The following is a 17,724-nucleotide window of genomic DNA, read 5'->3' as shown; positions in this document are numbered from 1 at the left end:
TTCAATCAAATAATTTGTGCTATCGAATTCCACAAAAAATATATCATAAGTTTCTATTCAGCCCACACAAGACGTCGTCGGCAAAAATGTTTCATCTTCATTTTGTAATCTCTCATTTCTCTAAAAGTGCCAACCTTTGTCATAAAAATTGATGCACCTTAATAATAAATATTGATAAAAGTGGCCCTAAAAGTTTAAAAAAGACAAACTAAAACAAATTATGATAGTGAAAGACGTGTCAAGAGCAATTTTAGTCATTGAATAATAAAAATCGTTCAATAATAATTTTACTAAAACACTAATATTAGAAAATGAAAAATAAATAAATATAAAATTTGTCACTCTATATTTCTAGACGCACGCACACACGCATTAAACCGTGTTATTCAAAATTAGGTTTGCACATTATCGTGATGCGAATTGATTACATGGCATTAGTGGGTTAGAGGTTATTATTTGAATTTGAATTATCTCTCAACTATTCAATCACATTTTATAAACATGTTCGCATTGATCAAGCTTTTGTGGAACTCGAGTTATCGGAGTCAATTAAAAATGTGTCCGACTGTGACACCCGGTGATGCTCATACTCATCCGTTCACTTACTGTTTTCAACCTATACCACAATGTTCTTTCTTCTTAACAATTTATATCAATATTATAGTGACCAAAACTATAGCCCAAAAGGAGAGCTTCGAAGCCTCACTCTCTACCAAAACTTTTGTTTGTTAATATGTATTTAGTATTTTTATGGTATATATCTACAACAACAAAGTTTTTTAAAAAATTATTGTGAATAAAAATAAGACGAGCAAAATAAAATCATTAACTTTTGCACATAACTAATTATTTTTGACACGCAGCTGCTAATTTATAACCGGAGAACCATCACAATAAATTCAGCCAATATCAGCTCATGATCAGACAGAGCTGGTGGTAAAATTTCAACCGCTTTTATATCTTTGTTCACTTTGGTAATTGTAAAATCTAGGGTACCTCCCGGAGCGTGTGTTGAAGCTAGCACCTGTTGCTTGTACCAAAAGACGTTCATCAACGTTTTGAATGAGAATCTGGTTCGTTCTCGAAATAAGTTTTAGGATTTTAATTTGTTCCTATCTCGCAGAGCATGGACGACAGCACTGAAAAATAAACATAATCTGTTCAGAAAAAGCAAAATCTGGCTGACAGTGGTTTTATCAAATATCAAAAATTCTGAGGGGCCATGGAAAGTTATGACAGCACTGCTAGAAAAAAATGCAACATCTAAATCAAACAAAACCTTTTATGAAGAGTATTTGAGACACATTAATAAAAAAAATCAAAACATATTAATGCAAAACTAATGTCATCAATGCCAGAAACGTTGTGATGTTGATCCTTCTTAGATTTTTGAATGAAGAATTTTCTGGTATTCTGATACCATATTTATGCACATTATGTCGCGCATCACTGCAGTATTCATCTTTACCAGAAAATCAGAATAAGGCTATCATACTGCCAAAACTCAAAAATGTTGGTTCAAGAGGTGACGCCTAATTTCAAATCTCCCTGTTGATTCAAGACTCTCTAAAAAATAGTGGCAAAACTGTTGGTTGCATATCTGAAAGCAAAAAGAATTTTTTCTTGGGCTTCAATCAAATTTTTGTTTTGATCGGTAACCTAAAACAACAATTATAACAGCTTTCAAGACTATAGATTTTGTTAGTGTTTCTTTGCTAGCTCTACTTGACTTCGAAGCTACCTTTAATACGGTCAGTTGTAAACTTGTTCTTGTTCGGCTTGCTGCGTCATATGGTGTTGGTGGAAAGGTTCTTGCTTTCTTTGAATCTTATTTAATTAATAGACTGTTTCTACAGCGGCTGATAAACAAAAGCTCAGATCTTCAAAAAAACTTCTGATAAACAAAACCTCAGATTTTCCTAAAAAAAAATCTTGTTTTTTAAAATTTCAGAACAGAAAACTATGAACGACGTTGTTTCTCTGTTGTTGCAGCAATAGTCTGAAATAGACTGCCTGATGACGTAGTAAATCTTATGGGGGGAGAGAGCATTGCTATTTTGCTTGCCAGCTTTTCGAACAATGTCTTTGAGTTCAAAATAGACGGATGCTATATAGATGACCAATTCTAATAAAAAAATCTAAAATTAAATTTTGAATTTATACCAAAGTTCTAACGCTTTGTACTCAGACCAAAGTGCAAAAATGATTGCCGAAAAAAAATTGTAACGATGATACGGTATTACTTTTTTAGGAAAAATATAATTAGATGTGTAAAACAATAGTACTGAAACTTTTATTTTGTAAAATGCTATAACTGTTATCATATTGGTCAGAACAGTTTAGCGCCATATAAAATTCTCAATTTTTGACTTAACAACATTTATATATTGAATGAAGAGTTATTTAGATGCGATGCTTAGTTAACCGCAGTAATGACTGGGTATTAATTTGTTAACGATATTAGTTAATGAATTAGGCTGCTAATCATAATGATCGTGGTCATGGTCAGCCAATTATGTGTGTCAATCAATTATGTTAATTATGTCGGTTAGCCAAATATTTATTGGGTCAGTTAATACGGTTACGAATTATGTGATTCAGTCAATTTGGTTGCTAACTATGCTGGTCAGCCAATTTGGTTAATAATTATTATCACAAACACTATCATAACGCTTTTCATAAGCAATTAATCAAGGTGTCCAAGAAATGTTAAATATCAAGTTCAAAACTCCGTCTTCTTTATTCGCATGTGGTTTATAGCGTCGCATCAAATGAGATGATTGCTGGTGCTGCCATTGAACGACCAATCGGATACTCTGACATGTTCAAGCCATGAACTATCTCTGGTAAGCACAATCAAATATTTAACATCGATTCGCAGTCGAAGAAATTTGGTTGCTATGCTGATGCTAATTATGGGGATCATTCATGCATTGGAAAGCAAAGTCAGTAAAGTTAGGTTGCCAATTATGTGGCCAGCAAATTAACAGCTGCCGACATTTTATACATTATGTAGGTGAACCATTTGCTTGTAATGTTGTTTATTCACACGCACGAACAAAGTGACAATCATTAGACTTTTTGAACCTCCGATACGTCAATTGTTACAATGAAATTTTCATGATGATATAAGTAATTTTTTTATTATTCATAGATATTTATGTGTTTCATTAAATAGCTCATTTGAACGTATAAGCTAATATAAATGTTGATTTGTTATCTTGTGTTTGAAAGACATTTTTTAAACTTCTAGCATGTTTCATATGCTAATGCAATTAAAAAAACTGATGATGACAAATGATTGTTAAAAAAAAGCTCTTCATGTTATAGTGTATGCATATATATTCAAACGAAAATGCAAAAAATGAATAAAAAAAATTTTTTGAACTGAACAAACTTTTTGTACAAAAAATTGGAAAACTCAATTGCAAATTGAGCAATGCCTGCATGTCAGATTGTCTCAACGCAGTTACAAAATAAATTTTTCAATAAAAAGTCAAGAATTATTAATTAATTAAATAATTTATTCATTTTTATTTATTTATACAATTTACTTTTGAACAAATCCCATAGGATAATTCTTAACATACGAAATGTAAGACTAAGCTGATTTAGACCAATATTCATGCCAACACAAATTTCATTACACATTACATACGAAAAGCGTGAAATTATAAAAACAAAAAAATTTTAAACAAATAATCTAAAAAAAGAAACAAATCTGCAAAAATAATTTCAATTCAAGATTTTTGTCCAATAATGTTCAGGATTGTGTTACCACATTACCATCACTAATGAAATAACGCAGCACCAGCTTCACAGACTTCAGATGACCTGCTTTTAAGTTTGGCAGGCAAGTTGAGTGGCTTATTGGAGGTTTGATAGTGCTAAATTAGTAACATGCATTAATGTTACTTTCTTCGTCTAATTTTTACTCGTTTTCATGTTTTAAAAATGTTTTTTTGCAAAAAATACGAAAAATTAAGATAATTTATTATAATATTAAACACTCTAGAATACAATTGATGTAATAACTTATTGTGTATATCATTATTTTAAAAAATTACTCACCTTGATAAATTTGAATATAAATGCAATATTATCAGGCATTAACTGTAGACCGACTGCTTTCCCTGACAGCAGCGTCTGTTTACGATCCCACCTCGTTCTTCGTTGTAGAAAAACAATTATTATAACGGCTGATGGTTTTGTAAATGCATTTGCATAATGTAGTAATGAGCGCTGTTGGATGAGGAATTCTTATTTTATTCGCTTAAACATTGTTTGCGCCGAGGACGTCTTCAATGCAGCTGCACGAGGAACAAACAAATCATGAAAATTGAAAATGCTGAACAAGACGTTCGTATAACGAGCAGTAATGTACAAACCAGTCAACAAACACGGACAACCAACATGCAACAAACTACAACCATAAAAATCAAGCATTAAAACACCAACAAATACAACAATGTTAAACATAATAACATTGAGAGAAAGGCAAAAAACCGAGACACCAAAACAATAAACAAACAAGCAATCGCAACATTTAAACAACATCAAAAACACCTACACAAACAAAAAACAAAACTATAAACAACTCTTTAAAAATTGTTAAGAATGCAACAAGTAACGATAAAAAACAAACAAGCAACAGCAGAAAGCAACAAAGTTATCCAGAGTGGGAACATCGCAAGTGAATGTGCCTCAATGACTGGTCGTTTGTTTTGATTTTCTGTTCTGATATGTGCCGAACATACTGTTCTTATTTATGTTTATTCACATCGAGTTATTTCGTTCTTGTTTATTATCTTTGTGCAGGGAATTCTGTGATTAAATGTGTTGCTTGAGCTGCTTCTCTGGTAATGTACGCACATTCACAGTGTTACAATATCTGCTACGTTATACAGCTTGATTTCTGCATTTGTTTCAGCATTGCTGACCAGTGTTATACCCATGTCCCTTTTCGCATGTTAATTATCAAATTTGAAATCTTGAAATCTATTATAACAATGAAACAACCAAGCAAACAGCCCAAGTGAATTTTAATTTGAAATGATTCAAGTAATATATTCATTGAATTTGGCAATTGAATTTGTAGAGAGATATTTATTTTTACACAACGGAAACCTTACTGTAAGTAAACCTGCTTGAATATCATAAGAATATTTCTTTACAGACAGAAGCATCGAAACAAAACTCTTAGTTTGTAGCAACCATACAATGAATCTGTGTGCAGTGTGCAGTGTAAACACTAGTAGACACTGTTGTGCGATTTATTCAGCGACGGTCTAAGGATATGATCTACAATCCGGCATGAAACATCGTTCTTTGTCCTGCCTAGCGTCCACACCGTAATATGAATTTCTCATTGTCGTTTTTGTAACCTATCGTAAAAACGAAATAAATTTTCTGAAAATTGTTTGAAAATTTTTAAATTTTCATTTACTTAAAATAAAAATAAAATAATCCACATGAGAAAATTGAAAATAAACAAAATTCATTCAAAAAAACTTTTAAGAAACTAAACTAAAATTGAACATGAAGCAAAAAAAAAACAATGGAATAAAATTGTTAAAAAACCGGTTTTAAAAAATTTAATAAAAAATTCAAATAATATTTTGAACAATTACGCGAACAACGTCGCATGAAAATTCTAACAAATAATGAAACATTAAATGAAATATTAAAATAAAATTTGAAAAATTAAAAAATTAAACCACTTTGAAAGAAATAAAAAAGTTTTTCGTTCTTGCAACAAGCCCTAGACTAGGTGTGGTCTAGGGATATTTCAAAGTTTTACAATTCTTTGTGTGTGCAAAGTGCTAAGAATTTCTAAATTTTTTGACCAAAGACAAACATGAACACCAATGATTTTTTTATTAATTTTAATAAATTGGATAATTATTATAAAATTACTGCAAAAAAAATTGTAAAGCTCAACCAAAGACTTTCATAAGCTAAAAATGCCGTAGATTTTATCAAATGTTGTCTTTATATATATATATATATTGTTATATATATATATATATTGTTATATATATATATATATATATATATATATATATTGTTATATATATATATATATATTGTTATATATATATATGTATATATATATGCCTAATATATTATTGATGAAAATCACAGCATGTTCGGCTTTAGTTAACTTCCTTTTTAACTTTTCGATTTTTCTCACGGTTAATCGTAAATCATTTTCAAGTTTCTTGAGTTCGAAACCAAAATTTTTGTTTATTTTATGCAAGATAGAACAAAAAAGTATTCTTCGGTATTCCTATACCATCTTCGGTGTTCAAATTGATATGTTGTGTATGTGCCCAGATGCTCAAATATATATATATATATTCTAGATTTGTTCAAAGTGAATACTTAACGCTCATTTAATTAGTTTTACAACCTTCAACTTTGTTCGATATAGCACTTTAACGCGTTTTCATTATCGATGATTCCTCTGTTTCTAAATTTATTGGTAGGAAGAATTCCAATTGCTCTTTGTTGAATATTTATTATCGGATGTCTTTGTTTTATGAGTATTGATTCGGCTACTCGTAAATTATAAATGCTTGTCATTGTAATGTAAGACTTCAAAATTGTGATCCAAGATTTTTTTTAGTAATTTTAGTTTTGTGTTTCTCTTTATAGCGCCAGTTTGTCCGTGCATCGTGAGTCTTCTCGATAGCGTGGTCGTCTTCATAACAATATATTCGGAATTATGATGCCCACACTCCTCAATATTACATTTGAACACTTAACAATAATTACATTTCTGACAGTTTTATATATGTATAAATTATATATATATATATATAAATTATATATATATATGAATATATCATCATCATCATCATCATCATCTGCTGTCAAAGCTAGTCACAAAGAGCCTCCATCTTCTTCTACCTTTTGCCATTTTCCAGCTTCGGCGATGTTCGAGTTACTGATTTTGAAGTCTTCTTTGATGTTGTCAGTCCAAGTCTTTTCTTCCATCAACATGGTTGAATATAATATGGCTCTATATGGTAATTTTTCTGAGTTCATCCTGTTTTCATGTCAAAACCAAGTTAATCTTCATTTTCGGATTCTTTCCATTAGGTTGCTCTCTTCACCAAGTTTTCTTCTGATGGTGTCGTTTCTTCTTATTTTTTGTATTCTAGTTACACCCACGATTTGTCTCAAGAAATGCTCAGTCATCTTGTTGCTAAACAATTACAAGATTGATGTAGAGAGTAATATGGATTTTAATTTTAAAGATCTGATAATGAAAATTCTTCTAAAATCAAATCGATTAAATTTTTCAAGCCGTTTTAAAACTTTTTTGTTTGTTCACGAACACTCGTTAATGGTCCAGGACAGTTTGATTGAAAGTTCCATGGAATGTCAAGCCATGCGAAAAGCAATGAAACACCGACCTTTACATAAACACGCAGGTTTATATTTGGATAATGTTTATTAGAAAAACGTGGATCAAACTTTATCGTTCAAAAAGAATGTTTGCAAAAAATCAAAGTGGACCTTTATTAACGTGGAGACCACCTTACTGTAAATTTATATAAAATACATTTTTACAAAAGAAAATACAACTAAATTAATTAATGATGATAAAATTAATAATAATGTAAATAATTTTAAATGCTGGATATAATTTTTTTCACCGGATGTGTTGCTATCTTTTTTGCATATAACAGTAAAAAAAATTAAAATTGAACTTTTGAAGAGATTTTATGACAAAATTGGGATGTTAATGATTACAAGTCAACGATAACTCAGTTGGTAACAATTGCGTTCAGGCTGGATCAAGGATTGGGCTGATAGGGCAGGCTATCAGCAGTTGAGATAAAAAAAACTATCCGATTTTTAAACATTTTTGTTGTATTTTTAACGAAATGCTTGCACAAACATAATGATGTTATCCCATTGGCCATTGTTAATAAGTTAATTATTATTGATTTGTAATTGACAATGAAAATTACAACTGCTCCTTTTTTGGGTGAATTAAATTTATTTGTAACACAAATTTTTTTTTTAATTTGACGTAAAATTAGCCAGCTAATTAGCCTTATTCGGTCTTCATTGTCGTCATTATTACCATCACCATTCTCATCATTCTCTTCATCATATCTACCTTCATCGAATCGATGAATGGATAGAATGATTGATACATGGGAAAACAGCAATCTGATTAATAGTCAGCATCTCAATCTTGCTGAATAAATAGTTCCCGCTAATAGAATTTTACAAATTTTAAATTGAGTGCATGTGTCCGGACAAGTTAGTTTTTCTGTTTCGCGCCAATATTAAAATTATCATTAGATTTACTGATTGTTTTCTTTTAATTCTTCTACTTAGTTGTAGCTTACAGTCATATAACCTCGTTTACTGCTCTGCAACTTGCCATCAACTGCAAAAACAGTAAAAACAACTAACCAGCTTACCATCCACCCAGCCTACTATCCAGCCTACCATCCAGACAACCAAACAGCTAGTTTTCCAGCTAAGAAGCCATTCAACCAGCCAGCCAAGTAGCCAACTAAATAGTCGTAACCAGAAACTCTGCAACTAGCCAGCAACTGCACATATCATCTGCATCGCCACTGCACCTGCTTCCAAAATTATTCACAATTCTTTCAAACGCACCACCGACATAACATCTCCATGACAATCACGTGCACAGGTCACGTGATAATGACGCAATGAAAATAGTGTTAAAAAGAGGGAGGGATGAAATGATGTTCGGCAGATGTTAATTACAATATGTTTTCATTTCAAGTACAGCACTTTCAAAGGAAAATCTCTTCAATGCACATTTAACGTTGCTTGCTAACGGCTCTGTAGTTTTTGTCTTTTGATTTCCTTTGTTTATTTCCCGATCTTTGAATTATATTTAGCTACTCCTGCATGAACTGCTGGCTGGCTGTGAATATATTGAATGATGATAATCGCGTTTGTTGTTAGTTCAACATAATTTTTATTGTTGTTGAGGACGATGTTGTTGTTGATGATGATGATGTTGTTGTTGTTGACGTTGTTCAATGTGTCATTATGAGCGGTAATGCAAATGTTGTTATACATGATGCAGTTGCTTTTGACAACGCTTGTGTTGTTGTTATATTGTTGTGAGCACATCACAACAAAATTTGCAAGTAGGTACATCACAACAACACAACAACAATTGTTTAGATTTGCATGCAGATGTTGTTGCTGTGTTGTGCTGACGTGACTGCAGATGTTGTTTCGATTAACTTGCTGATGTCGTTATGATGTTACTGTGATGTGCATGTAGTCATGTGGTTATACTGCCTTAATTAGTGGAGTTGTTGCTTTTGTGACGATAGTGTTGCTGATGAATTGAGGATAATGAGAAAAATTTATAGATATATTCATTTATTCATGAGAGGTGTAATTGTAAAACTAACCAGAAATATAACCATCAGCATTATCGTGCACGATTTTACAGAAGGACAGCTTACTTTGAGTTTGAATACACAAATTGTCGTGCTTAGTTTAAGGCATTCATGCTTGTAAGAATTTCAGAAATAAAATTACTTTCGATTCGATCAGCAATCTATTTTTTAAACAGCGAACGGCGGCGCTGTGGTTATGAGTTATCTGTCGAGGCGATCATAGGCCTGTGTGCAAAGATTGTAAAAATGTTTATTCGTTATTTCCTTGTGTGCAAACTCGTTTATTCGTTGCGTTTCTAAAAAGCATTGCCTACAAAAAGTAAATTTTGGGGATGTATGATTGATCGATTACTATTGATAGTAAGAGCATTGAAAAACATGACGAGTTGCCCAATTTAAACTTAATTGAATGGTCTAAATTTTCCATAAATTTTGTGACAAAATGTTTTAAATTAAATTTTTTGAGAACATTAAAGGTTAGTTATATTTATTACCATTTGTTTTAAAGACCACGTAGTCATGGTTACAAGCTGAATAAAGTTTATTAGTTCTTTTTAGAATTTTTTCTGTCGGTGAACAATATAGATCACGTGATGTGGGTCAGTTGTGACGTCACTAGGGTCAGGAAGTTCTTTTCTACGTTTGTAGAAATTATTTATTTCGGTGTGTTTCACTTGCGGGTTTATGTGATGTCTTCAACGTTCTTCCATTAGTAACTTGCACTTGAATTACTAGTTTCCTAATTGCTCATCACCACGATGAAAATAATTGCAACAGAAAAAATGTGAAACAATTTTATTAAAGATTTCCTATCAAGAATAAAGATTTCATACTTTTTTTTATAGAAATGGAATAAAATTTACAAAAACTTAAGAGCAAAATAGAAAAAATAACAAAATGTTTTACTCAAGGCATAATATGCAGCAGAAGTAACATAAGATGAGAAACATTATGCGTTGTTCTTCTGTATGCTTCAAAGGTTTCATGCCTGAGCGATTCCAATTGGTGCAATGCGGAATGCAGATACGTAATAAAGAAATAATTTTCTATGCTAGAGAGTGCGTGGCAATCGAACGATGCCTTCCCATTCAGTAGTGTCCTGTCTTTATCCCTCCTTCTGGCCATCCATACAAACGAAAGTAGTCATGTAAATATTGCAAAGAGAACACAAACAAGCGGCTTCTATTTTAAAATCAACATACGAAAACAAAAAAACCTTAGGAAAAACCAATCTAAAACAGAATAAAACCACACACACACACACACACACACACACACACACACACACACACACACACACACACACACACACACACACACACACACACACACACACATATATATATATATATATATATATATATATATATATATATATATATATATATATATATATTGATATATATTGATATATATATAAAAGATATAGGTGATATATATATATATATAGATATATATCATTATTTATTTTTCATTTTATTTTCCAAATAATTATGTTTTTTGATTGAGTTTATTTTTTGAGTATTATTTATTTATTCCAGATTATTTATGTTTGATTGATTAATGTACAAAGTGTTATTTTTCCATATTTTTATTTATTCTTATTTTATTTATTTATTTATCTATTCTAATTAGTTATTTATTTTTATATAAATGTATGTGTTCTTGCTGTTTTTTTTTGTTATTGTATTTTATTATTAGTTAATTATTAGTTGTTATTGTTCTGAATGGTCGCATAAATTGACAAATTTCATAATTATATATATATAAATTCTAAAGACTCAAAAAAGTAGAGACACAGTATATATATATATATGTATATGTACATATATATATATATATATATATATATATATATATATATATATATATATATATATATCTGGCCACATACACAACGAATACCGAAAATGGCACAGGAATACCGAAAAAAGTTTCTTGTTCTATCATGCTTAAAACAAACAAAAACTTTGGCTTTGAACTACAGAATCTTAAAAAAGATCAACCGTTAAAAAAAATCAAAAAGTTAAATTGGAAATTAACTAACCCCGAACATGCTATGATTTTCATCAATAATATATACATATTCAAATTTTGGAGACTGGTCAAGTGGTCATCCTGGTTTTTTCAAGGCTGAGGTTGATAAACTTGCCAAATGCTTAGCGGAGGTAGAAAAATGAATGTCATGTAATTCATTGAGACTCAATCAGTGCAAGACTCAGCTGCCTCCGATTGGCACATGACAGCAGTTGGTAAAATTAAATGTAAATTCCATCAGAGTAAATGAGGTTAACATACCATTCATTCAGGCTGCCACCAACTTGAGAGTTTTGCTTGATAGTAGATTATTGATGAAGGATCATATAAAGATGATATCAGTTTCATGCCTCTCTTGTCACTGGAATTTATATAAAATTAAGCACTGGTTGGACAGATCAACCTTGGAAACTTTGGTGCATGCGTTTGTTACATTTCTGTTGGATTACTGCAACAGCTTGTTGTATAAAACACCTGATAAATCTATTGCTATTCTGCAGTCGGTTCAACATAGAGCTGCAAAGTTGGTTGCTGGTAAATTGAAGTTTGACCACGTTACTCCAATTTTGAATGATTTGCACTGGTTGACAATTGATAAAAGGATAATTTTTAAAGTTGGTGTGATCATGTTCAAGGCTTTAAACGGAATGTCATCAGATTACATAACCAAAAAATTTACCAGAAAAGGGACGGCATCTAGTTTCTGCCTTCGGTCAGATGATACAAATCTCTTAGGGATGCCAGTGACAAGGTTAAAGATTGGATCACGTGGTATTGCAATTGCCGATCCCACTGTGTGGAACAGTCTCTCTGCATTACTAAGTAAACCTGGGTTTCATCTTTCTTCAATCATTTGGAAAACATTTAAAGATATTTTTATTTTCGTTGAAGTTGCACTGAATTTGATTTGGCATTTGTGTTGTTTGTCACGTATATAATTTAATTAAGTTTTATTTTTTGAGGGCGCCTGTGAGAACATTGAATGGACGCTATATATATTGTCCTTAATTATATATGCATATAATTTATATATATGCATATTATGTATGTATATATATATATACACACATATGCAAATATGGTTAAATACTTTGCGTTTTGCGTTAATTAATTTTTTAATAAGATTTTCAACAACCCGAAGCTGTGTTCATTTGTAATTATTAACTAAATGTGTAATTCTAGGCTTCTTTACTGAGAGATATTAATAGGATACTGTATTTTTGAGTGAAAATGGACTCTTTCTGGCTGGCTAATTGACTTGTTGGTTGAGGAAGAGTATATGTCCATTAGGTTGTTTACCTCGGAGCAAATGTTTACTAAATTTGGGAACGAGGTTTTCTTTAATGCAAATATATATATATATATATATATAATATATATATATATATATAAATAAAAATATATATATATATATATATATAATATATATATATAATAAAAATATAAAATATATATATATATATATATAAATTTGATAACGAGGTTTTCTCTAATGCAAATATATATATATATATATATATACATATATATTGTTTATGAAGGTCACATCATTTTCAAAGTTGCTTAATTTTCTATTTAATTTTTCAATTTTTCTTACGATGAATTCCAGTTGATTATTAAGTTTATTTAACTTATACACAAAATTAGTGTGCATGTTTGAAATAGAAAAGCTTTTTTTGGAAATTCATATTTCTATTATCAATGTTAACTTTCGTATTATTTATGTCCTTATATAAGTTATTGTTACTTTGTTCCTATGTTAATAAAATTTTTACGAGTTTTTTGTATCACTTTGTGTGAATTAAAGTTTTTTTATGAGTTCATTGTATCTTTTTGTGTGTCGTCTCAGTAAAGTCGATTTCAAATTTGATAGGATGGTAGCACACCAGTGGCCCTTTTTTGAATATTTATAATAGGATGTCTTTGTTCAATAAAAATACTAATACGTCCAGAAAAAACGTCTTGACAGTTTTAAAACATCTGAGACTTCTTCTTTTAGTCAAAATGAAATCTACTACTGTGCTCTTGACCTTCCCGGATTCATACGTTATTAAATGGTATAGTTTTTTCAACCAAGTGTTGTGAATCCTCATGTTTTAAGGGATTTCAAAATCTAAAATTATCTGACCATCTTAGTTTTTTCTCCACATTTATTTTCACCACTTATTCATAACCATTAAAATTTTTTCAAACATGTTTATTTAAGTCCCTTTCTAAAACTACCATTTCTTTTTCAAAAATATATACTTTCCTTTTAGCCTTTTTATTAATCTGGTCCTTTGATTTCTTCACCAAAATTTTTGTCTGTTATCTACTATATTAAATATCTATTTTTTTCTCAATAGTGCTTCAGTAATTTCTATGCTCTTTCTAAACAATGTACCTACATACCTGGATCCAAGTCTCACACTGACATACTTTTCTTTCCGTAGGAATTGCATGTTAACGTACTGTGCTGCTACGAAATCTCAGCACAGACTGGACGCATTGCTTGCCCTATTTCTGAAAAGGTCACAAACCCTGTCAACGTGGTGATGCCCCAGAAAGATTTGCTTGATGCCAACCTGAGTGACCTCGTGAGGAAATCAAGTCGACTTCTTACTTTTGCCGTGTAGAACTCCAGATACTCAAATGCTTTGGGAAATCTTATGATTTTTTTTAGTGCGTTCTCATACTAGGTTTAGGATTCCACATAACTAGATCGTCGGGTAAGGATCTTACCTTTATTCTAACTCACGTCAAGTAAAGATCTTTACCTTTACTCTAACTCACTCTCACCACTTAACTCAGACTTGGAACTGGCATGTACGACGAGAAGTTTTATTCGTACTTTCGGAATGGCGCTTTTACAACAGCATTCATACATACATGGTGGGGTTATATAAATATATATTTGGTTGAATTTATATAATTTTTCATTCTAGAAATTTCTGTAAATTGTCTAATTTATTAAAATTAAAAATGAAATTATTATCTAAATGCACGTAAGTAAATAAATTGTTAATTTATTCATTTTACACATACAAATCTTTGTACAATAATTTCATATCTTAACATCATATCATGCCAAACATATACACACAAAAATTCTGAAAAATCGAACAATTTCTAAAAATAGTAATGAAATGAAACTGAAAAGTTACATTTATAAAAGAATTTTTTACGAACTCATTGCTATTAAATGTTGTTATGTTTGATTTATTTCTTTAAACTTTGAAATTATTTTGCATAAATCAGTAATCAATTGAGCGTCAACCACTGATAGCCAACTGGTCGACAAAATCATTCCACTCCATCGCACGCTACCCAACTCAAGAATTCAACATTATACACAATTTATTCATTCAGTTGTTTTTTCTTCATTCAATCAAGTTCGCATTTTTGTTTTTGTACTACTTTTTGTCCATTTTTTGTTTAATCTGTTTTCTTTATTTGTTCATGCAATTTTTAAAAATCAATCATCCATTCATCTATTTCTTAATCAATAAATGAAAAACCAACGTCTACAAAAATTTCAGATTTCATTAATTACAAAGAATAAACATTGTCTCATTCTTACTTTTACAGTTTTTGATATTTTCACGCAATTCGGTTACAAACATAGTTTGGCTCATTTTTAGCTAAGCCGAAAAAATGACTTAAAAATCCATTTTTGGCTGATCTACAGTAAGAAAAAAATTTGGTTGACAGCGCCACCGACGGCGGCTTGGCAGTCTTAATTATGTAATTTTTCGAAGTATATGCAGTCACTGGTGTAGACTGAAATTTGTGGGTTTATTCCACATTTTTTATTTATTTATTTTTTATTCATTTATTTATTTATTACATTTTTCTTTTCAATATTTCTCAGTGCATGTTAAAAAACGCAAGACAAAGCATCGCTCACATTGCACGTGATAGGCGACGATCTCTTGCAGTTGAATCCGGTCACTACAATGACGGTGCCGGCACCTCACCGTTACATCATTGCGTTATTTTGTACAACTTCTCATGAAAATTTACATGAAAATTACCAAACGTTACTGTTGTAAGAGACTGAAAGAGTTTATGTTGAAATGTACACAAAGATTTTGTTAAATTCAACTTTTTATTTTGTTAAATTCAACTCTTAATGAAAATTTCATTGTAACGACATTTTTTGGCTACGCTTTCGCTGTAGTGCACATGAATTATTTATAAAAACTTATCATGAAAAAATTTAAATTTTGAATATTTTAAAAAAGGAGAACATTTATTATACTGTAACAGCAAAAAAACAACAGCCACAAAAACAAAAACAGACACAACAACGACAATAAAAAACAACAACAAAAAACAACAACAAAAACAACAACAAAAAACAACAACAAAAACAACAACAAAAACAGCAAAAAAACACAGCCACAACAACCACAATAACAACCACAACAAAAACAACAACAACCACAACGATGCAGATCACAGCAAAGAAACAGCTTCATGTCGATTCGAAAGTGGCTGGCAAGGGGTTTGGAGTTCAGACATGAACAGCAACGAAAAGATAATCATCAGCAACAACATCATCAGCAACAACATCAACAGCAACAACTTCATGAACAGCAACAAAAACATCAGTATCAGAGGTTTCTGCTATCAACGATACCAGCAATATTATCTCATTGAAAACAGGTGTGTGTCTGTTTGTGTTTGCCTCACCTCTCTCATGTTGTTCCTTCTGTTGTTGTTAATGTTGCCAGTGAAACCGCGTGATTGAGAACTTTGCATATGTTTGATGGCCCGCATTGCTTTGCTGTTAACAGCGGGTTATTTTTTCAGAAAATTTTCAGTTGTCAGTTTCAGCCCTGTGAACAAACAATGTGTACTCTACTTATTTATTTGCATTCTCTTGGTAAATATCGTTGTTATAAAGCGCATGCATTTTCTGTGAACGTTGAATTTTAATGTTGTTAATGATTTGAAATGTCTTGTTAGTGAAGCATTAATTTTATTAAAAGAGTCTAACATGCTATTCGTTGTTGGGCTTTTTTTTATTCAAAAGACGTTTATTTATGATTTTTGGGCGCGCGATTTTTCTTCTTTATGACAAGTTGTGTGATATCATTGTTTTGTAAACATTAATACCATAATTGTGTACACTGTAAGATCGGAGCACATAGGTCTGTAGCAATTTTATTGCTTTTATTTTCATTTCATTCAACGATTTTACTTGATGCCCCATTATTATGGAACAAAAATAAATTGTTTTTTATTAATTTTATACCCATGCCTAAGAATCTTTCTAGCAGTTGGCCAAGCAGCTGGCCCACCTGTTGGCCCAGCAATGGGCCTAACAATTGACCCAACAGTTGACTCAGCAGTGGGCTTTATAAATTGTTTTAAAATTTATTGCCTTGCTTACTGTTCGGTTCTATTGACTTTTTTATTAAATGTAAACGTAAACCACTTTGAAATGAATAGAACAAACATAGCGCAACCATCAAAATTTAATTACATTTTCTACATCATCTCTGATTTCCTAAGTAATAAAAAACACAAACAAAAATATGAAATGTATGCAAACACAAGCGCGTGAGTTTCTGTGAAAATAAAATAAGGCAAAGTTCCATATGTGGATGAGTTTAATTGATTACAGTATACACCATCATCAACGTCATTTTTATCATCATCGACTATATCAGCTCTATCATTATTATTATAAGCATGAAACAGTCCATATTGATATTATTATGATGACTTGTCTCCACACACTCACATACATTTTTCCTCCCCCAAGCCATTCAACATCATTTCATATCTCCATACACTTGCATTGATATTCCTATCAAAATTTAAGACAACACACATTGTACAGGAATTAGTCATTTTAGGAATTTTTTATAAAGTTATAATAACAAAACTTGGGAATAAACAAAAACATTATTTACACAAATAAACATATATATGTAAATTTATATATTAATACGCTGTTGTTGTTAACGCTCAAGACGACTTGAAAAATTTCGTTTGGCGAGCTTTATGTTGTATATGGAATGAATTTGATAAAGTTGAGTTAATAAACACCCTACTCCTCAATTTTCTCATTCCTTATTTTTCCATCTCAAAGTTTTCTCATTTCCTATTTTTTTCATTCCTCATTTTTCTATTTCCAACTTTTTTCTAGTGATATCAAACGAAAAACATCTTACCGGTGATAAAGCTTTTCTGTCTAAATCCTCGATGGGTCTCCGAATGAATTGAAAGCAACGTCAAACAAAATTCTCCAACGCAGAAAAATTCTACCACTTTGGTATTGTGA

General features: G+C 30.9%; 2 protein-coding genes across 2 annotated transcripts; both read left to right on the top strand.

The window, feature by feature from the left end:
• Positions 1–501: 501 nt before the first annotated feature.
• HELRODRAFT_167001 (hypothetical protein) lies at positions 502–3,882 on the top strand (the record flags this gene model as incomplete). The annotated part of the gene is made up of 6 exons (XM_009012148.1): positions 502–628; positions 925–1,073; positions 1,456–1,525; positions 1,681–1,808; positions 2,882–2,945; positions 3,809–3,882. 6 exons carry the CDS (start codon positions 502–504, stop codon positions 3,880–3,882), a joined length of 612 nt encoding a protein of 203 aa, XP_009010396.1.
• A 9,572-nt stretch (positions 3,883–13,454) lies between these two features.
• HELRODRAFT_167000 (hypothetical protein) lies at positions 13,455–17,724 on the top strand (the record flags this gene model as incomplete). The annotated part of the gene is made up of 5 exons (XM_009012147.1): positions 13,455–13,526; positions 13,883–14,039; positions 15,887–16,097; positions 16,701–16,785; positions 17,698–17,724. The coding sequence occupies 5 exons, from the start codon at positions 13,455–13,457 to the stop codon at positions 17,722–17,724; spliced, it is 552 nt and encodes a 183-aa protein (XP_009010395.1).

This window comes from Helobdella robusta, assembly GCF_000326865.2.
Source record: "Helobdella robusta unplaced genomic scaffold HELROscaffold_10, whole genome shotgun sequence".
In the NCBI taxonomy this organism is placed as follows: domain Eukaryota; kingdom Metazoa; phylum Annelida; class Clitellata; order Rhynchobdellida; family Glossiphoniidae; genus Helobdella; species Helobdella robusta.
Note: the sequence above shows the minus strand (reverse complement) of the source record. Positions and strands in the feature narration are given on the sequence as shown.